Below are 23,189 nucleotides of genomic sequence, written 5' to 3' on the forward strand. Positions count from 1 at the left end.
AAAACCCAGGAGGCAGAGGCTGCAATGAGCCAAGATCGTGCCACTGCACTCCAGCCTGGCAACAGAGTGAGACTCTGTCTCAAAAATAAATAAATAAATAAATGAAAATTAATTAATTAATTAAAATAAAATGGGCCAGGTGCAGCGGCTCATGCCTATAATCCCAACACTTTGGGAGGCTGAGGCAGGCAGATCACAAGGTCAAGAGATCATGACCATCCTAAGCAACTGGTGAAACCCCATCTGTACTAAAAATACAAAAATTAGCTGGTTGTGGTGGTGCATGCCTGTAGTTCTAGCTACTCAGGAGGCTGAGGCAGGAGAATCGCTTAAACCCAGGGGGCAGAGGCTGCAGTGAGCCAAGATGGCACCAATGCACTCCAGCCTGGCAACAGAGCGAGACTCTGTCTCAAAAATAAAATAAAATAAAATGAAAATCAATAAGTAGTAAGACAACTATAGGGCCAAGGAGGAGACATCCCTTTATTGTATTTTGTGTTATTTATTTTAGGATTCAAAAGTCTACTTTGAGTTACCTAATGTTCCACAATATAGCAGGTGTATTTCTTTTAACCTATTTAAGCCATCAGAAAAAATAAACATCATTTGGCCAGTGCTTAATAAAAGACTTCTCTAAGGCCAGGCGCGGTGGCTCAAGCCTGTAATCCCAGCACTTTGGGTGGATCACGAGGTCAAGAGATCGAGACCATCCTGGTCAACATGGTGAAACCCCGTCTCTACTAAAAATACAAAAAATTAGCTGGGCATGGTGGCACGTGCCTGTAATCCCAGCTACTCAGGAGGCTGAGGCAGGAGAATTGCCTGAACCCAGGAGGCAGAGGTTGCGGTGAGCCGAGATCGCGCCATTGCACTCCAGCCTGGGTAACAAGAGCGAAACTGTCTCAGAAAAAAAGACTTCTCTAATACTGAGGGAAGCAGGTTTATGACTAAATGAATAAATACCCCATTTGGGAGATGAAACATCTCAGTTTCACCTAGAGTCTGTGTATAGTAAGAATTGGTGAAAGTGGCATAAAGTACTATCTAGCTATCATTTAAAACATCTGTAACATCTGAAACATTTATCTTCAAAGTATCTTTAAAGGTCCACTACTACATGAGCTGCTTGTGGGACAGATTTTAAAAAGTGAATGAATCAGCTACAAAGAATGGCATGTCATCAAGGGCATAATAAATTGAAAATGCTATTTAAGAAATCAAATCATGGCCGGGTGCGGTGGCTCAAGCCTGTAATCCCAGCACTTTGGGAGGCTGAGGCGGGTGGATCACGAGGTCAGGAGATAGAGACCATCCTGGTCAACATGGTGAAACCCTGTCTCTACTAAAAATACAAAAAAATTAGCTGGACATGGTGGCGCGTGCCTGTAATCCCAGCTACTCAGGAGGCTGAGGCAGGAGAATTGCCTGAACCCAGGAGGCGGAGGTTGCGGTGAGCCGAGATCGCGCCATTGCACTCCAGCCTGGGTAACAAGAGTGAAACTCCGTCTCAAAAAAAAAAAAAAAAGAAATCAAATCATTATCAATTATGGGTAATATCATAATATGAGCCAGGCACAGTGCCTCATGCCTGTAATCCTAGCACTTTGGGAAGCTGAGGCGGGAGGATCATTTGAGGTCAGGAGTTCAAAACTATCCTGGCCAACACTGTGAAACCCTGTATCTACAAAAATACAAAAAATTAGCTGGACTTGGTGGCGGGAGCCTGTAATCCCAGCTACTTGGAAGTCTGAGGCAGGAGAACAGCTTGAACCTGGGAAGCGGAGGTTGCAGTCAGCCAAGAACACACCACTCACTGCACTCCAGCCTGGGCAACAGGGTGAGGCTCCATCTCACACACACACAAAAATCATAATATGGAAATAGGCACTATGTTAAATATAATGGTGGCTGCTGAACTAAGATGATTTTAAGAGTACAGACTTTTTATAGAAAACAATTTGTCATCCTTATCCTTTTATGAAAAAAAGAAAAACAAGAAACATAGATGACATTCTCTTCTTCTTACCAGCCCTTCATCACAAAAAAATAATTAAATAGATCATTCTGCTTTACTGTCTCTTTTAAAAGTTTTATGTAAACAGAAAGCTGACTTTTAAAAATGCATTGATACCTATAAATAAATAAGAAACAATAATCCTGGTTGGGTGCAGTGGCTCACGCCTGTAATCCCAGCACTTGGGAGGCCAAGGTAGGCGGATCACCTGAGGTTAGGAGTTTGAGGCCAACCTGGCCAACATGGTGACTCTACTTAAAATGTAAAAATTAGGTGTGGTGGCACATGCCTGTAATCCCAGCTACTGAGGGGGCTGAGGCAGAAGAATCGCCTGAACCTCGGAGGCAAAGGTTGCAGTGAGCCAAGATCATGCCATTGCACTCCAGCCTGGGCAACAAGAGTGAGCGAAACTCCTTAAAAAAAAAAAAAAAAGAATAATTCTACTGTTAGCTAGACTCAGTTTCTAGGGTACCTAAATTCCTAAATTTTGATCTAGGAAAATAATCCGTCTTTCTACTGATCTAATATTATCTTCATGAGCTGAGTACTGAGCAACTCCCAGGCCATCATATTCACCCTGAGAATAGGAGGATGTGGTGCATCATTTGGATTCAGTTCAGTAGATGTGATGCTCATTTGGTCTTGGAGTGGCATGAACTTCTTTCTTTACTGTGCAGACTGTGGCTTCGGAGATCCCTAACACCCACCCTGGTTATCTCGCCGCACTCAACCCTCTAGGAGAGAAATTATTTTACACAGGAATGGCATCTGTTATAAACCCTGGCCTAAGCTGGGCATGATGGGTCACGCCTGTAATCCCAGAACTCTGGAAAACTCAGGCAGGTGGATCACGAGATCAAGAGTTTGAGACCAACCTGGTCAACACAGCGAAACCCCATCTCTACTAAAAACACACAAAAAAGTTAGCTGGGTGTGGTGGCAGGCACATGTAATCCCAGCTACTCGGGCGGCTGAGGCAGGAGAACCGCTTGAACCCAATAGGTGGAAGTTGCAGTGAGCCAAGATCATGCCATTGCACTCCAGCCCGAGCAACACTGCAAGAATCCGGCTTAAAAAAAAAAAAAATCCCTGGCCTGCCAAGTCCCTGTTAATGATGCGGCTATGTTCCATCTCAGGTGAAGTGGGACAGGAAAAAGCATGAGAACCATGACTCTATAGAAGGTGCAGTAGTCATGAGACTCTTTCAATTAACATTTTGCAGTATACTTTCTTTGCAATATATCTTCTTCTCAGAGTTACCATGGAACCTAGCCTTACTTCTTCCTGATTTCTATGAAAAAAATTAAGTCATCCTGTATTTATACTTTATTGAACTCCTGACCTCAGATCCACCTGCCTCGGCCTCCCAAAGTACTGGGATTACAGGTATGAGTCACCATGCCCAGCTGCTTATAGCACTTTCTGAAAATATTTTACAGAACACATTAAAATGTGAGATCTCAATGCAATGATTTAAAGTATACCTTATGTGATTATTTAATGAGCACATATGAATGATGAGAATTTAAACAGATAAGTGATTTCTAACACTTTATGTTGTCTCTAGAGTGTCTTCAATTATATCAAGGACCATTCTGAAACAGCTTGATTTTTTCAGACACTAATAATTTCAAAATTGGATGACTTGATGAACATCACTAGGAAACTAGTACTTCTAACACACTTTAGGCAACATAAGCCAGTACAAAGACAGGTGAATGGAAGCCCAGGTTTTTAAAAGGCCCATTTCAGAACCTTCTCAAAATCTATGTCTGATCCAGAGCAACCTACTGACCCAACACTCCTCAGACTTTCAAGACTAAATAAAACACCTTCGATATAAGTACCCTGAGGGTTAACTTGCAAGCAACACTTTTAAAGGGAGTGTGCCTTCACTTTTACGGGAAGTGTACCTTCAGTTCTCCGGCCAGGCTGACATGCTTTCACAACAAATCAGCACTGCAGAACTCCCTAAGGTCTCAGGTACCCAGCTAAGACATATGAAAGTATACTAACTGGTAAGGACAAAGAAGAAAGTTTGCTTGTTTCTAATTCTGACTAAAATATCAAATATATATGGTGTTTCCTTAGTGCTGAAAGTGGTATGAAGGAAGGACTTAAGTACTTCAATTAAGTTATCAAGTTGAGGCCCATCAATTTCTAAAATTCCTAAATGTTTGTCATTTTCTACTGAGGAAACAGAAGAAAGGGATCTGATTTGCTTTGGACCAAAAACAAACAAACAAACAAAAAAGGTGATATATTTATTACATAACATTCTGAAATCTTAATCACTGTACCTCTTTAAGCACAGCACAAACTGTAGCTGGTGCTACTTAACAAGCATTACAACTTTCTTTTTTAAAAAGCATTTCTTGAATCCAAGAACTAAAAGAAATTAAAGCTGTAGAGAATGCTCCAACTTCAGAGGTCTCATACTATACCGTGAATCGTGTCTGTCACCTGGAAACCAGAGTGCTCCAGGCACGATCGCATGGACAAGCCTGCAGCAGAGAACACATGCACATACAGCTAAAGTGGTACATTACCCCCAACGCCCTTCACTCCACCCAACATAAAGACATTCCTTCCCAAAGAGGGGTGGGCTGCGGTCACACCATCGTTCCACGAACCAGAAATCTGCATTGGCTTCATGCTATAAATCCCAAACATTTAAGACCAGCAAGACAAAGACACTTTGAATATGTCAAAATTAGACATAGTAGTCTGTGGTTTATTTGGTTATCAAAAGAAGGCACCAAAGCAGGTATGGAAGGACTATTGGTAGTAATTTGGCAACTATCTTAGGAGAGTATCAGCTAAAGAAATATTAGGTTAGACCAAATGGGAATGCACAACACTAAAAAAATGTTTTACTTCTAGGAGGGAAGTTTTGACCACCTTAGGAATACATAATTACATCATACTCGAAAGTATAAGGGAACTTTTTTAAAGCAGAGTGAACAGAACAACTTAAACTCCTAATGACCGTAACGCAATGAGGAAAAAGTGACAATTCACAGAATTCAGTTACCAGGGACATGACTCCTTCAAAGGGCACCAGCAATACTGGTCTCCGCATGGTGTGACCTTAGTTCCATAAAGAAATAGTTTTAAGCAGCTGATTTCTTAGTAGCCAGTAGTTTAATACTATGAGTTGTTTCATATTTTATTGTAGCTTAATTTTTAATTGAGCTGGGCTAAGAGAAAATAGGGAGGAAGACATTTGTTTTCTAGATTCAAAAAGGACAGTGTCTCAAATTTTACTCTTTTGAGTTGCTAATACATATCTGCGTTGTGCCTTGATGCCTTTAATTTTATTACTGTTAGTACTCAAACAACCACTAATATTAGCCTTCTATTACTCAAAAAACAAACAGAAACAATTTTCCAGACAACATTCAAGAGAGATCTTTGATGTGTATTATAAACATTCATGCCTGTGAGACCGCTCATAACGGTGAGGCCAAATCTCTCCATTCATGCACAGAAGGAAGTGGCTTAACACAGAGTCACTGTTCTGACAGAGGAAGAGACAAAGCAATCCTCTGAGACTTCCGCCAACTGGCACAGGTTACATTGAATGAACAATACGTACTGACATTTGTGTCTTCCACAATTCATGATAAATAAGCAAACTGGTTATTTGTAATCAGCCAAACTTGCTTCTCTGAAAAGGCTGCTACTGGACGTTGCAGAGCTCATGTTCCTTCCCAGTATCAGAAAGGAAAAAAATCAAGTTACATTTATAACTAATTTTATACATTTACGCTCTCTTCTAGCAATTTTATCTCTTTCCACAATACAAAGGCTGAACTACTACTTCTCAAAACTTCTAAATCATCCTCCTTTAGTTCAGGGTAGTTCTACAGTTGAGTTTGGTTTTCATCAGCTATGCAGCTAATGAAAATAACCTTATTTCCATTAAAATAAAAGATAGTCTATGTAAAACAGACACTAAATTATACTGACATGCATTATTTTAAGATCAGCCCAATATTTTTATGTTTAAAAATTTCCCTACAAATAATATTTTATAGTTGTATGTATCTTATCTTGTTCACATTTTCAAAAGGACCCATTCTTGATCTTGCCAAACACAGGAATTTTTCATAAGCCCCCTAAAACTAACAGAAATCCTAAACAAAACCTCCAGAATACAGTCAGGAAGTTTGCTTCTGTCTCATCTTAGAAACAAGGGCTGGAAAGGACAGATGTTTGTGGGACAGAAGCTGTGGGGCTGAACCCAATCAGAAAGTTTTACCTTGGTTTTCTGGCACTTAACCCTTAGAGAACTGTACCAAAGAGCAGTCATTTCACTGTCACTAAGGAAATAAAGGAAATTAGACATCTCACAATGCCAAGATGAAGAAAAAAGAAAGTTGAGAAGCATCTAGTTATTTTAAACTAAATCAGTTGTAAATCATTTGTTGATCAAAGAACATGTAAAATGTTACCTCTGACTCACAGAAGTAAAATGTTCAAAAGCTTAAAACGAGGAAGGGAAATAGAAAGAAGGGACATACTAAACTAAATCTGTCATATAATTAAGCAAAAATGCAAAATATTCTCAGAAAATACATAGGCCTATTATTTGTGCAACAGTCTTCAATTAACATTTTTCAAAGAAGGAGTGAATTCTAACCCACCTTAAAGGATGCTACAGCTGCATTTATAAAGTTGGCTGGGGGAGGATACCAGTTATATTAGTATAAATACACATACATGTATAGAAAGGATGTGTGTATGCTTTCCTGTAAGGTAGGGTAAAAAGAAGGAAAGCAGAAGATTTGAGTCATACCATATTTAATTCTCTCTTTAACCCATAATTTTATGAAACGAATGTGATTTATTATTTGGGGCTCTGTATTTGCTCAGCACATCTCTCAATTAATGCAAATCCTGACAATTTATTAACAATTCTGGCTTTTTGTTGTTGTTGTGATAGGAACCAACACCCTCACTGTAAACCACAAATATCCCCTGCCATTATAGGCCAGATTCATTCTAAAGAGTTGGCTATATATCAGCAATTTCATCACACCTAGACCCCAGCAAAAATAAATAATAGAAACTCTAAAGCTCATTTGAAAATATTTGAAGAGGAATGTAAAACCCCCAGCACCGTATTATGGCAGCTCAGCTTCTAAAGCACACAGCAGCTGTTGCTGGCTGGCATTTTAGGAGCTTCAAAGCCTGCTCTCTACTTTCCTTCTTTCATACCATAGCTATCTTTCAGAGTTCTTGATTTTGGTTCCCCTCATGTTGTTACAATACTCCCAATGACCAACAGTCTCCAATGGCCATTAGTATCTGAAACCCTAAATGGCAACTAGTATGCCTGCTAGGAAACAGGTATACTTAACTCTGAGACTCTAGGCTTCATGGTTTACTAAGCTTAAACTACAACCAAAAAAGTGTGCTTGAACTAAGAATCCACCAAGTGAATAATTATATTGAAAATATAGATTCCTACCTACAACGCAAAGAAATGGCTTTTTTTCCAACAAAAATGAGTTTGTTGTCTATGTCAACTGTCAGATTGTCAGAGGAAATTATTATCTATGTAGAAAGTTACTTATTAATTATGTAGAAAATAATTATTTTATCTTATCATCTATGTCGAAAATTACTCATTTTCCCTTTTTTTTTTTTTTTTTTTTTTTTTGAGATAGGGTCTCTTTCTGTCCCCCAGGCTGCAGTACAGTAAGGTGATCTTGGCTCACTGCAACCTCCACCTCCTGGGCTTAAGGGACCCTCCCACATCGGCCTCCAAAGTAGCTGGGACTACCAGCGCATGCCACCAAGCCCAGCTAATTTTTAACAGAGACAGGGTTTCACCATGCTGCCAAAGCTGGTTTCAAACTTTTGGACTCAAGCAATCCACCTGCCTCAGCCTCCCAAAGTGTTGGGATTACAGGCGTGGGCCACCACATCCAGCCCTAACTTATCCAAGGTGCTTTCAAATATGGTTTCCACCTTTCATCAGTAGATACAGCTTCAGGAATGGAAACTCATTTAACATTTGCCTAATAAAAATATAATTGAGGCCGGGCGCAGTGGCTCAAGCCTGTAATCCCAGCACTTTGGGAGGCCGAGGCGGGTGGATCACGAGGTCGAGAGAGCGAGACCATCCTGGTCAACATGGTGAAACCCCGTCTCTACTAAAAATACAAAAAATTAGCTGGGCATGGTGGCGCATGCCTGTAATCCCAGCTGCTCAGGAGGCTGAGGCAGGAGAATTGCTTGAACCCAGGAGGCGGAGGTTGCAGTGAGCCAAGATCGCGCCATTGCACTCCAGCCTGGGTAACAAGAGCTAAACTCCGTCTCAAAAAAAAAAAAAAAAAAATTTGAGAAGCTAAATGTAGGGTGCCTCCCCTCAAAATTAGAATGATACATAAAACATACTCCATTCTATTAGTTTCGTAGAGTTAATTGTATTTTAACTGGCTTATTCTATTTTTTTTTTTTTTAGTTACTTAATAGTTTTTCTTAGAAATAAATATGGCCATAGAATTCTGTTCAAACAAATTTTATTTCCAGACAATTCTATCGTATTTAACTACTGTCAGGTTATTCTTCCAGACTGCTAAAATTTCGAAATGGAAAAAAGACTAACAATTGACAATTAATCTTGATTACAGAAAGGCTAATTGCCAAGAGTCATAGGCTATGCTGCAGCTGGTATTTACTAAGTGATTCATATAATAAACCAGAACATTCTAGAGCTGGGCTGTCCAATACAATGGCCACAAGCTACACATGACTATTTTAATTTAAATTAATTAAAATTAAATACAATTTAAAATTCAGTTCAACAGTCACACTTATCACATTCCATGTATTCACTAGTCACCTGTGGCTGGTGACGAGTGTACCAGACAGCACAGATGCAGAACACTCCATCACTTCCATCACTGCAGCACTGCTCTAGAGCACAGGATTAGACTCCCAGGCTAGTGTAGCCCACAGAGGACCACCTCGTTACACATTTAAAATGCTTCTATTTAAGTTATAAATAGAAATGAAATCGTCATAAATCAGATTTAAACAATAGTTTTATATCACAGGTAATTTCAGCATCTATTATTCTTAATTGCTGAAGAATGTAAACAGTCCTCAAAGAAAAAATGACTATCAAGACATATCACGCCAGGCGCAGTGGCTCATGCCTGTAATCCTAGCATTTGGAGAGGCCGAGACAGGTGTATCACTTGAGCCCCGGAGTTTTCGACCAGCCTGGGAAACATGGTGAAACACCGCCTCTACAAAAAATACAAAAATTAGCTGGGCGTGATGGCTCACCCCTGTAGTCCCAGCTACTCAGGAGGCTGAGGTGGGAGGATCACCTGAGACCAGGAGGTCAAGGCTGCAGTGAGCCATGGTTGTGCCACTGCACTACAGCCTGAGTGACAAAGTGAGACCCTATCTCAAAAAATAAACGCTGATCAGTAAAAGTGCCAAAATAACAATTAAATATTTCAAAAACTGTACTTTGAAACTATAACTTGATTCAATTTAAAACCAAGCTGCATGGTGAACACAAGAATCTTTTCTGCTTGTGTATTAACAGCAAGGGGGTCAGTGTTTTCAGTTAGGATCAACTGCGGTCCTAGCTGGATGCCAGCTATCTGTACCTAATTACAAAGTGACATCAGATGTCCTTAGCAAGTGCACACATGTGTGGAATAGCTGTGTACCTTAAAACATGCTAACTTGTTCCCAGCATTTTTAGATCTTAACCATTTTCACAGCTTGACAGAGTCAAGGAAAAGCTATCCAATTAAAGGGTTTCTTCACGTTATGATAATTTTTTTAATGAATTAACATCTAGACTGCCAATTTGAACTTTAATATTTCTAAATATATTATCAAATATCAGAGACATGGGTATAACCTGCTTTTTAGATTGAGCTGAAATAAACTGGTCTCTTAAAAAATTTAGTTTGAGGCCGGGCGCCGTGGCTCAAGCCTGTAATCCCAGCACTTTGGGAGGCTGAAGCGGGTAGAACACGAGGTCAAGAGATCGAGACCATCCTGGTCAACATGGTGAAACCCCGTCTCTACTAAAAATACAAGAAATTAGCTGGGTATGGTGGCGCGTGCCTGTAATCCCAGCTACTCAGGAGGCTGAGGCAGGAGAATTGCCTGAACCCAGGAGGCAGAGGTTGCGGTGAGCCGAGATCGCGCCATTGCGCTCCAGCCTGGGTAACAAGAGTGAAACTCCGTCTCAAAAAAAAAAAAAAATTTAGTTTGAAAATTACTCTGCTCTATTTCATTAAGATAAAAATGGGCCCCTCCAGGATGAGCACAGTGGCTCACACCTGTAATCCCAGCACTTTGGGAGGCTGAGGTGGGTGGATCACGAGGTCAAGAGATCAAGACTATCCTGGCCAACATGGTGAAACCCCATCTCTACAAAAAATACAAAAAAATTCGCCGGGCATGGTGGTACATGCCTGTAGTCCCAGCTACCCAGGAGACTGAGGCAGGAGAATTGCTTGAAACCAGAAAATGGAAGTTGCAGTGAGCCAGGATTGTGCCACCACACTACAGCCTGGTGAGAGCGAGACTCGCCTCAAAAAAAAAGAGCCCTTCCAAAGATGATTAAAACAGGTATCAAAATCCTACCAGAGGCCAGGTGTGAGAGCTCACACCTGTAATCCCAGCACTTTGAGAGGCCAAGATAGGCAGATCACCTGACATCAGGAGTCTGAGATCAGCCTGGCCAACATGGTAAAACCCTGTCTCTACTAAAAATACAAAAATTAGCCAGGTGTGGTGGCATGTCTGTAATTCCAGCTACTTGAGAGGCTGAGGCAGGAGAATTGCTTAAGCCCGGGAGGCAGAGGTTGCACTGAGCCAAGATTGTGCCACTATACTCCAGCCTAGGTGACAGAGCCAGACTCTGTCTCAGGGAAAAAAAAGAAATCCTACCATAGAAATACATCAACTTGGCCAGGCACAGTACCTCACGCCTGTCCCAGCACTTTGGGAGGTCAAGGTGGGTAGATCACTTGAGGTCAGGAGTTCGAAACCAGACTGACTAACATGAAGAAACCCCATCTCTACTAAAAGTAAAAAATTACCCAGATGTGGTGGCATCTGCTTGTAATCCCAGCTACTTGGGAGGCAGAGGCAGGAGAATCGTTTGAACCCAGGAGGTAGAGGTTGCAGTGTGCTGAGATTGCACCACTGAACTCCAGCCTGGGCAACAAAGTGAGATTCCATCTCAAAAATCAAATAAAAATTGAAAGAGGCCGGGCGCAGTGGCTCAAGCCTGTAATCCCAGCACTTTGGGAGGCCGAGGTGGGTGGATCACGAGGTCAAGAGATCGAGACCATCCTGGTCAACATGGTGAAACCCCGTCTCTACTAAAAATGCAAAAAATTAGCTGGGCATGGTGGCGCGTGCCTGTAATCCCAGCTACTCAGCAGGCTGAGGCAGGAGAATTGCCTGAACCCAGGAGGCGGAGGTTGCGGTGAGCCGAGATCGCGCCATTGCACTCCAGCCCGGGTAACAACAGTGAAACTCCGTCTCAAAAAAATAAAATAAAATAAAAATTAAAAAATAAATAATAAATAAAAATATAAAATTAGCCGGAACAGTGACATATGCAATCCCAACTACCTGGGAGGCTGAGGCAGCAGAATCGCTTGAACCCAGGAGGCAGAGGTTGCAGTGAGCCAAGATTGCACCATTGCACTCCAGCCTGGGCAACAAGAGCGAAACTTCGTCTCAAAAAAAAAAAAAAAAAGAAAAAAAAAGAAATACATCAACCAAACCTTTCTTTGGGGGTCAATGAAATAGTAAATTCATGACGTTAATAATAATAATAATAATAAACCCAGACAAGTTGGGACATCCTATAACTGGATAATTTAATAGGTACTTTAATTAAGAATTAGATTACTCACGTAATATAAAAATTTAGAAAGATTATGACTGCAACAAACTATTCAAAATTTTAAAGAAATCTCAGAGAAACAGTTACTAAATTCAGCTTCGTTGAGATCATACTTTGTTAACTGGGACTACCCTCTAAGATCTTTTTGATTATGTTATAAAAACAATACCTTTTCCACATTAAAATTTTACAATCTAAATCTGAGCTGAAAATTTTAATCAATATGTAGAACCAAGAATCATCAAGCATTATTAAAGATTTAACCAACGTTGTACCTTCTCTGGATGTAAAACTGGGAATACTTATACTAGTTTACTAATAAATAACAACTAAAAAAACCAGGAATTAACTTAGAATGCAAACCAAATTGTGCAGCCCAAGTTAAAGAAAAAGCAAGATACTTAAATATCTTTAGTAACACCATTAAGTGTTTAAAATCTCTTTCCAGGTATCTCAGGATTTAAAATGTCAACAGGCTCTCCCCCTCCCAAAGTAGCCTACCAACTCACCATCTGCAAAATCGCTCCATACAGCCGCAGGAGCACTTTCCGAGGCTCATCGCCAACAGTGGCTGTGGTGTCAGGTAGAGAGCACTGGAACAGCATGTTGCTAAGGCCACCTCTGTCGAAAGTAAGAGGACAGGACAGTAAGTATCCGCATTGAAGGTGAGCTAAATCACTCTTTTTGGATAAATATGGATGAAAAGTCAGGGTTACAAAACCGTTACCTTGTCTCAATTTATTCTCTCAATTAACTCCACCAGTCACATTAAAAACAGACTAATTCCCTATCTGTTTTTCTAGATTCGAGGTGGGGAAAAGTTTTTGAAATTGAGAATGAAGAAACCCCCTTCCCACATACCTGCAAACTCAATTCTTCTAGAATCCAAAATCTCCATTATATTTTTGTAATTAGTAGGGTTAAAATTTTTTTTTTTTTTTTTTTGAGACAGAGTCTTACTCTGTTGCCAGGCTCCAGGCTGGAGTGCAGTGGCTTCATCTCGGCTCATTGCAACCTCCGCCTCCCAGGTTCAAGCAATTCTCCTGCCTCAGCCTCCCAACTAGCTGGGACTACAGGCGCGCACCACCACGCCCATCTAATTTTTGTATTTTTTAACGGAGAAAGAGTTTCACCATGTTGGCCAGGATGGTCTCAATCTCTTGACCTCGTGGTCCACCCGCCTCGGCCTCCCATTAAAATCTTGAAGTAATATTTAAACCTTCCCCTTTCATTTGACAGGTATTAATTGTTCCAAGATCTTCTATGCTACTGTAACTAAAAATCTGTCAACTGATTCTGACTAGTAGCTTTTTCAAAAACTTGCAACATTAGCTGTTCCCTAGGGCCTTCAGATAAAACAGGAGACCTCAATACTCTAATCACACACACCAAGTAAGTAGCTAAATCAGGAATCAAATCCAGGCATACAGCTTCAGAGTTATTGCTTGTAACTAACCATGAAGAGTTGTCAGAGATAGGAGGCAAAGCTGGAGGGCACCATGTGCCACATTAAAGATGTCATAGAAGGCCAGATGTGGTGGCTCACACCTGTAATCCCAGCACTTTGGGAGGCCAAGGAGAGTGGATCACCTGAGATTGGGAGTTTTGACACCAGCCTGGCCAACATGGTGAAACAAACCCTGTCTCTACTAAAAATACAAAAATTAGCCTGGTGTGGTGGCATGCACCTGTAATCCCAGCTACTTGGGAAGCTGAGGCAGGAGATCGCTTGAACCTGGGAGGTGGAAATTGTAGTGAGCCAAGGTCATGCCACTGTATCCAACATGGGCGACAGAGCGAGACTTGTATCTCAAAAAAACAGATGTCATAGTAGCTGTGTGAGTTGCAAAGTCGCGTTCTATCAGGACTACTCTCTATAAACCTATGACACAAACGTCTCCGTGTCCTATCACTGCTATAACAAATTACTACAAACGTAGTGGCTTACAACTGAAAACAGATTCTGACAGAGCTAATAACTTTTTTAATATAAGGGTAACTAGGTGGAAATGGAGAGTTGGTTTAAGTTTAATGGGTACAAAGTTTCAGTTTGGGAAGATGAAAACATTCTGGAGACAGATGGTGGTGACGGTAGCACAATGTGAATGTACTTAATGCCACTGAACTATAAATTTTAAAATTGGTAAAATGGTATTTTTGATGCTGCTTATTTTACCACAGTTTTTTTTAAATTTTTTTTTTAATTTTTATTTATTTATTTATTTATTTATTTTTGAGACGGAGTTTCGTTCTTGTTACCCAGGCTGGAGTGCAATGGCGCGATCTCGGCTCACCGCAACCTCTGCCTCCTGGGTTCAGGCAATTCTCCTGCCTCAGCCTCCTGAGTAGCTGGGATTACAGGCACGTGCCACCATGCCCAGCTAATTTTTTGTATTTTTAGTAGAGACGGGGTTTCACCATGTTGACCAGGATGGTCTCGATCTCTCGACCTCGTGATCCACCCACCTCGGCCTCCCAAAGTGCTGGGATTACAGGCTTGAGCCAACGTGCCTGGCTTTACCACAGTTTTATTTAATTTATTTTTATTTTTTTCAGACAGCTGGAGTACAGTGGTGCTACCTCTGCTAACTTCAACCACCACCTCCCACGTTCAAGAGATTCCTCCTGCCTCAGCCTCCCAAGTAGCTGGGATTATAGGCAGATGCCACCATGACCAGCTAATTTTTGTATTTTTGGTAGAGACGGGGTTTTGCCATGTTGTCCAGGCTGGTCTCAAACTCTTGACTTCAGGTGATCTACCCACCTCCGCCTCCCAAAGTGCTAGGATTTCAGGCATGAGCCACTGTGCTTGGCCCTATTTTACCACAGCTTTAATAAAAAAAGAATGAAGTACTGATATATACTACAACAGGAAACTTCAAAACATTATGCTAAGTGAAAGAAGACTGTCACAAAAGACCACATGTTATATGATTCCATTCATATGAAACGTCAGAATAAGGAAATCGATAAAGTCCATTAGTGGCTGCCAGGAGTTGGTGGGGAGGGGGTACTCAGGGGTAGAGGATAATGGCTAAAGGAAACAAGGTTTGTTTTTGAAAGATGAAAACATTTTAAAATTGACCGTGGTAACAGCTGCAAGTATCTGTGACTACACTAAAAGCCACTGGATTGTATAATTTTAATGGGTGAATTATATGGTATGTGAACTATATCTCATTTTTTTCTTACCAATTAAAAAATATGAATGTGCTTCTAACACAATTTTCCCCAGATTTAAGTAAGATATATTTAAGAAGTTTTTTCTTTTTTTTTTTTTGAGACGGAGTTTCGCTCTTGTTACACAGGCTGGAGTGCAATGGCGCGATCTCGGCTCACCGCAACCTCTGCCTCCTGGGTTCAGGCAATTCTCCTGCCTCAGCCTCCTGAGTAGCCGGGACTACAGGCACGTGCCACCATGCCCAGCTAATGTTTTGTATTTTTAGTAGAGACGGGGTTTCACCATGTTGACCAGGATGGTCTCGATCTCTTGACCTCGTGATCCACCCGCCTTGGCCTCCCAAAGTGCTGGGATTACAGGCATGAGCCACTGTGCCTGGCAAGAAGTTTTTTCAAAGGTTACTTAAAATGAAAAACCATCATGAGCGTCTAAGAACAAGATAGCAGAGTCAGGATCTATTTTCCCAGAAGGTTGTTTACCTTAATTAAGAAGAACAAAAATAAAGGCCAGGTGCAGTGGCTCACACCTGTAATCCCAACATTTTGGGAGGCCAAGGCGGGTGGATCACGAGGTCAAGAGATCGAGACCATGCTAGCCAACATGGTGAAACCCCGTCTCTACTAAAAAAATACAAAAATTAGCTGGGCATGGTGGGGCATGCCTGTAGTCCCAGCTACTCGGGAGGCTGAGACAGGAGAACTGCTTGAACCCGGGAGGCGGAGGTTCCAGTGAGCCGAGATCGCACCATTGCACTCCAGCCTGGTGCCTGGTGACAGCACGAGACTCTATTAAAAAAAAAAAAGAACAAAAATAAAAGAGAACCCAAGGTTCTCGTTTTCCCAAAGCAAGCCGTGAAGCAGGCCGACGGTGCGTAGATCAAAGGAACAAAAGGCAGCCTTAACCTCTCTGCTAAACTTGGGGTGGTGCCTCAACTGTGTGGCTTATCAGAATCCCCCTGCCGTGTCTGGTCACAGCCAGCCTAAGTTTCTGGCTACCAAGCAACAGAACAGGCATTAAAACAGAGTTAAAAGCCCTAGTTTTTCTTCCGGTCACATACTCTGGAAATCTCAGTCAAATGCAAAAGCAAACAGATGAAGTACTGTTCCAAATTGTGTAACCTGATTCAAAGCTTACTCCCGTACTGCTAAAGAAGGAAAGCAGACTAGCTAGGCCAGAAACAAGCTCACAACCCGGAAACCCTTCATCTGTTTTGTATTACCTGAAGCCTCTATTGTTCAACAGGTCTTAGTGAATAAATTGTCAATTATTTTTTAGTGACAGTCAAAATAAATGAAGTAACATAATTGGCACCAATAACCCAAACTGTGAAAACTTAACTAGAAAAAAAGCCAGTTACCAATGAATCAAATAATATAACTAGGGACAAAAAAAATCTGGTGGGAAGAAATGCCAGAAATGGTAGCAAAAATATAACAGTCCAATTTATCATATAATTTATCAAAAATATCTTCCCAAGTAAAACCTTAGGTGCACTCAAAGATTTGTAAGTTTTAAAACCACAAACTTTTATCATCTGGCATACCACCTTTATAAGTCATAATTAAATATGATCGGCATGGGCTGGACGTGGTTGCTCATGCCTGTAATCCTAGCACTCTGGGAGGTCGAGGCAGGCAGATCACTTGAGGGAAGGAGTTCAAGACTAGTCTGGCCAACATGGTGAAACCCTGTCTCTCCAAAACTACAAAAATTAGCTGGATATGGTAGCACATGCCTGTAATCCCAGCTACTGGAGAGGCTGAGGCAGGCAAATTGCTTGAACCCAGGAGGTGGAGGTTGCAGTGAGCCGAGATTGCACCATTGCACTCCAACCTGGGACAAGAGCAAAACTCTGTCTCGAAATTAATTAATTAATTTAAAATATCTATCTCATATATATATTATATATAATATATATCTCATATTTTATATATATATGTATATATATATATATATATATGAGAGGCACAAGATACTCAAGCAAAATCTCAAATACAGTGACAATAACACACTTATTCCACACTCAGCACAATGAAAGGAAGGAAACAGAAAAGAGCAGGAAGTATCTGCTGGTAGGAATTCTCACCCCTGCCCTCCAAACCCAGTGGTGCAGGCATCACTAACCAACTCATGATTCGCTAAAACAGAATACTAAGGGAATAATAAGCAGTATAAAGAGGTCATTTTACACAAATTGTTAATCAAAAATTAAAAGATTCACTTCAGCTTCTAATGATAGCCAGAACAACTAGGCGAAAGAAGTAAAAGGCATCCAAGCCGGGCGCGGTGGCTCACGCCTGTAATCCCAGCACTTTGGGAGGCCGAGGCGGGTGGATCATGAGGTCAAGAGATCGAGACCATCCAGGTCAACATGGTGAAACCCCGTCTCTACTAAAATACAAAAAATTAGCTGGGCATGGTGGCGCGTGCCTGTAATCCCAGCTACTCAGGAGGCTGAGGCAGGAGAATTGCCTGAACCCAGGAGGCGGAGGTTGCAGTGAGCCGAGATCGCACCATTGCACTCCAGCCTGGGTAACAAGAGCGAAACTCCGTCTCAAAAAAAAAAAAAAAAAAAAGGTATCCAAATTGGAAATGAAGTTAAATTATCCTTGTTTACAGACAAAATGATCTTACACATAGAAAACTTTAAATATGGCTGGGCATGGTGGCTCACACTGTAATTCCAGCATTTTGGGAGGCCAAAGCAGGCGGATCATGAGGTCAAGAGATCGAGACCATCCTGGCCAACATGGTGAAACCCCATCTCTACTAAAAATACAAAATTAGCCAGGCATGGTGGTGCATGCCTGTAATCCCAGCTACTTGGGAAACTGAGGCAGGAGAATCGCTTGAACCCAGGAGGCAGAGGTTGCAGTAAGCCAAGATCCCGCCATTACACTTCAGCCTGGGCAACAAGAGTAAAACTGTATCTCAAAAAAAAAAAATTATAAACATTATGAATAATGCTCCAATGCTTCAGCACTTATATCAAATACACAGGTTATAAAATTATAAAATTCTGGCCACGCACAGAGAATCATACCTGTAATCCCAGCATTTTGGGAGGCTGAGGTGGACAGATCATCTAAGGTCAGGAGTTCAAGACCAAACTGACCAACATGGTGAAACCCCATCTCTATAAAAATACAAAATTAGCTGGGTATGGTGGCACACACCTGTAATCCCAGCTACTTGGGAAGCTAAGGCAGGAGAATCGCTTGAACCCAGGAGGTGGATGTTGGGGTGAGCCAAGATCGCACCACTGCACTCTAGCCTAGGTGACAGAGTGAATCTCTCTCTTTTTTTTTTTTTTTTTTTTTGAGACAGAGTTTCGCTCTTGTTACCCAGGCTGGAGTGCAATGGCGCGATCTCGGCTCACCGCAACCTCCGCCTCCTGGGTTCAGGCAATTCTCCTGCCTCAGCCTCCCGAGTAGCTGGGATTACAGGCACGCGCCACCATGCCCAGCTAATGTTTTGTATTTTTAGTAGAGACGGGGTTTCACTATGTTGACCGGGATGGTCTCGATCTCTCGACCTCGTGATCCACCCGCCTCGGCCTCCCAAAGTGCTGGGATTACAGGCTTGAGCCACCGCGCCCCGCCAGAGTGAATCTCTCTTAAAAAAAAAAAAAAAGACGTTATTGGCCGGGCGCAGTGGCTCAAGCCTGTAATCCCAGCACTTTGGGAGGCCAAGGCGGGTGGATCACAAGGTCAAGAGATCGAGACCATCCCAGTCAACATGGTGAAACCCCGTCTCTACTAAAAACACAAAAAATTAGCTGGGCATGGTGGCGCGTGCCTGTAATCCCAGCTACTCGGGAGGCTGAGGCAGGAGAACTGCCTGAACCCAGGAGGCGGAGGTTGCAGTGAGCCGAGATCGTGCCATTGCACTCCAGCCTGGGTAACAAAAGCGAAACTCCATCTCAAAAAAAAAAAAACATAAAAAATTAGCTGGGCATGGTGGCGCGTGCCTGTAATCCCAGCTACTCAGGAGGCTGAGGCAGGAGAATTGCCTGAATCCAGGAGGCGGAGGTTGCGGTGAGCCGAAATCGCACCATTGTACTCCAGCCTGGGTAACAAGAGCGAAACTCCGTCTCAAAAAAAAAGAGGTTATTAAATGCCTGTTACATTCTACAACACTCTAAAGCCAAGAAAAATGCATGCTACATGCTACTGTGATACAACTTAGTAATCTGCCCAAGGTCTTGAAATATGCCATCTCTAGGCCAGGCACAGTGGCTCATACCTGTAATTCCAGCATTTTGGGAGGCTGAAGTGGGGAGATCACTTGAGGTCAGGAGTTCGAGACTAACCTCGCCAACATAGTAAAACTCCATCTCTACTAAAAATACAAAAATTAGCTGGGCATGGTGGTGGGTGCCTATAGTCCCAGCTACTCAGGAGGCTGAGGCAAGAGAAGTACTTGAACACAGGAGGTCAGAGGTTGAAAGTGAGCTGAAATCACACTACTACACTACAGCCTGGGTAACAGAGTGAGACCCCATCTCAAAAAAAAAAAAAAATACACACACACACACACACACACCATCTCTAATGTCAAACATCTATTTTTAATTATTTGGAGTTTTCCCCCTATCATTTTCAGCAACGGGGATATTTTGGGATTCATGTATGTAAGTCAGCTGAATGAATGGTCAGGCAGATGACAAACCTGAGGAACTGTTTGCTCCAACTGTAACACAAAGATTTCCACCTAGTAAATTAAGGTAAGAAGTTACGTAACCAAGTGTATTTTGCTGAAAAGCAAATAAGCCACTGATACCTCTGCAAACTGTCTATAAGTCACAGGGCACCCAGTCCATCACCTACAGGGTTCAGTCCCCACGGCTGAGGGCCTGGACCTAGGAGAAAATACAGCAGACAGTTTCATGAATATCATCTAAAAGTCAAAATGAATAAAAGAAAAAAAATTCACAATATAACAAGTGCCTCAGCAGAAAAATGATCTTTAAGCCACAGGGCTGGGTACATGGAAAAGAGAATACAGCAAAATATCAAAACAGCTACTGAATTTATAGCACAAGGAAAATAAGAAAAAAAGCAGATTTTTGAAAAATTTCTTCTAACCATCTAAAATTCAAATTGCAGCTACAGCTCAGGTGAAAAAAAAAAAAGTGCTGCAGTAAAACATCAGCATCTATATGGAATAATCAGGAGGGTCTTAACTCCCAGCTCTCTGAACACAAGAAAAGCCAGGAGGTACCATTAAAAGAACAGGCTAGGCCAGACACAGTGGCTAACACTTATAAAATCTATCTCAACACGTCAGGAGGTCAAGCTGAAAGGATTGTTTGAGTCCAGCAGCTGGACACCAGCATAGGCAACATAACAAGACCCAATCACTACAATTTTTTTTTTTTTAATTAGCCAGGCAGGGCAGGGTGTGGTGGCTCACGCCTGTAATCCCAGCACTTTGGGAGGCCAAGGCAGGTGGATCACAAGGTCAGGAGATCATGACCATCCTGGCTAACACGGTAAAACCCCATCTCTACTAAAAATACAAAAAATTAGCCGGGTGTGGTGGCTCATGCCTGTAGTCCCAACTATTATTTGGGAGGCTAAGGCAGGAGAATCACTTGAACCTGGGAGGCAGAGGTTGCAGTGAGCTGAGATCACACCACTGTACTCCAGCCTGGCCCACAGAGGTAGAGTCCACCTCAAAAAAATAAAAAATAAAAAAATTTGGCCAGGCATGGTGGCATGAGCCTGTGGTTCCATGTACTTGGGAGGCTGAAGTGGATGACTGCTTGAGCCTGAGAGGTCAAGGCTGCAGCGAGCCATGATCATATCACTGCATTCCAGCCTGGGCAACACAGTAAAACCCTGCCTCAGAAAAAAAAATAACAGACCCGCCCAGGTAGAGTACTGACTCTGCACAAAATAGCTGTGTGACCTTGGGCAGGCCTCCAAGCCTGTTTTCACACCATAAAATAATGTAGCAGTATCTAACAGAGGTTTTTGTGAAGACTGCATGAGATCTTATGCTGTTCACTTATCAGCACCAATTGCAAAGCAAAGGTTAATGTTTAAGAGGATGCCAGAAGGAAGAAAGGGTAAAGCTCAGTCTTAAGAATTCTACTCCAGTATGGCTCAGCCTTGACGCTTTGTATCTGGGGCCAGGTCATTCTATACTGAGGGGCAAGTCTGCCCTGTGCACTGCAGCAATGTTTAGCAGCAACCCTGCCCTCTATTCACTAGATGCCAACTATACCACCACCACCATGGTAACAGTAAAAACATGTCTGAACCTTACCAAATCGGGGGGATAAAATCACCCCACTATTCTACTTTTTTCATGATTCTTTCTGCAGTTTTTACCTATTTTCCCTTCCCCAAAATTTGAACACCAATTTGTTCTCTAGCTTGATTCCCAACATATCATCTTTTCCTTCCTCTATTCCAAATAATTTCTTCCTCTTGATTTGCCTACTTCAGTTAACAGTAGTGCCTTTTTGCCACTCACCCAGGCTCAAAATCTGCCTCGTTTCCAATAGCCTGGTCCACTTCCTATCTCCCAAATTCTCTCCTCCTTTCTATTCTCATTGCTCCTGCCCAAATGCGCGTCCTCCCCCAGTCCCCACGATAGCAGTCTCCTCTCTGTTCTCCCAGCTTCCTGGTTCCTCTCCCCTCTAAGATATCCCCCAGGCCACCTCAGAAAGTGTTCCAAAAATACAAATTTCAAGCCACTGTCCTTAGTGCAGTCCTCGGAACACAGCATGCTTCTCTGCCCACCCTTCCCACCTAGGACGTCCTTCCACCAAGCATGGTCAGCAGTACTCCCTGGCACTTTCTCATAAAGTGCTTGCATGCCTTCTAGCCTAGGCTGACTCCCAGTCAGTACCCGACAGGAAGAGTACTAGGCACATTAAGATATGTAAATACATTATGAAAGACATGGAGATTACGATCTCATTGTGGAAAACTAAAGAAAAGGGCTATGCCCCCACCACACAGCAGAACCGGGAGATTCGATGCCAGCTGACAGAGAATGGAGAGATCCTGGAAAGAGGCTAGACAGGCTGACAGGACTCCACTGGAGGGGAAAACAGGAAGAAGAACGTGGACATCACTGAAAGCAATATATGATAAACAGCAGAAGAAGTGCTTTTATTATACGATTATTGAAATTCTACTCCTAACTGGGCACAGTGGCACATGCCTGTAGTCCCAGCTAATGAGGAGGTTGAGGTGGGATGATCGCTTGACCCCAGGAGTTCCAGGCTGCAGTGAGCTATGATCCTGCAACTGCACTCCAGCCTGGGCAACAGAGCAAGACCCTGTCTCCAAAATAAAAGAAAAGAAATGCCACTCAACCTTCTGGTTCCTAACCCAGCATGTAAGAAGTTTAGAAGTCGTCACCTGATCCTAACAACATGTAAAAAGCTAAGTGAACTGAGAAAAATCAACTCTCAAAGAAATGAGGTCAAGAAGGAAACTGCTGCCCCTCAAACTGGACAGACAGACAGATAGATACGGAGAATCACAACTTACTGGAGCAAAATTCTCCACCAAAACAGCCTTAAAGATAGGAAAACCTTAACTATAACTAACAAATGGCTGGAGGCTCAGTGTGGACAACTGTGAGAGTTTAAAACTCCAAGGGGACCCAATTACTGGGGAGCCCCATCCTTTGATGAGTTTTATCTCTAGGAGTTCTACCAGTTTCTTAGAGTGAAAACTGGGGGTAAAAATAAATCCCTTCATGCTTCCAGCAGAGAAAGAGGCAAGTGAACCATTTTTAAATATACAAAAACACTGTGTTCTTAACAAGGTCTGCCATCGGGAGAAATTATTTTACCAGCGCCTGAGGCGGGTGGATCATGAGGTCAAGAGATCGAGACTATCCTGGTTAACATGGCTAACATGGTGAAACCACGTCTCTTAAAAAAAAAAAAAAAAGAAAGAAAGAAAAAGAAAAGTCAACTGGTTTCCTATATACCAGTGACAAACAAGTGGAATGTGAAATTAAAAGCACATTTTCATTTATATGAGCACCCAAAAAAAAATTAAATACTTAGATATAAATCTACAAAATGTATATAAACTCTATTTGAGGAAAACTATAAA

The 23,189-nt window shown here is 42.1% G+C and overlaps 1 protein-coding gene across 6 annotated transcripts in view; it reads right to left on the reverse strand.

Moving 5' to 3' along the window:
- Positions 1 to 23,189, reverse strand: part of CHKA (choline kinase alpha) — a 71,679-nt gene that overhangs the window by 39,940 nt on the left and 8,550 nt on the right. For all 6 annotated transcript variants that reach the window (XR_012518222.1, XR_012518221.1, XR_005579808.2 and 3 more), the window contains exon 2: positions 12,431 to 12,542. Coding sequence is in view for 3 of the 6 variants with exons in the window: in XM_039470829.2 (XP_039326763.1) it covers positions 12,431 to 12,542 (112 nt within the window). In the remaining 3 variants the exon portion in view is untranslated. The remainder of the gene's footprint in view (positions 1 to 12,430; positions 12,543 to 23,189) is intronic.

The sequence above is a fragment of the Saimiri boliviensis genome, chromosome 6 (assembly GCF_048565385.1).
Source record: "Saimiri boliviensis isolate mSaiBol1 chromosome 6, mSaiBol1.pri, whole genome shotgun sequence".
NCBI classification, from domain to species: Eukaryota; Metazoa; Chordata; class Mammalia; order Primates; family Cebidae; genus Saimiri; species Saimiri boliviensis.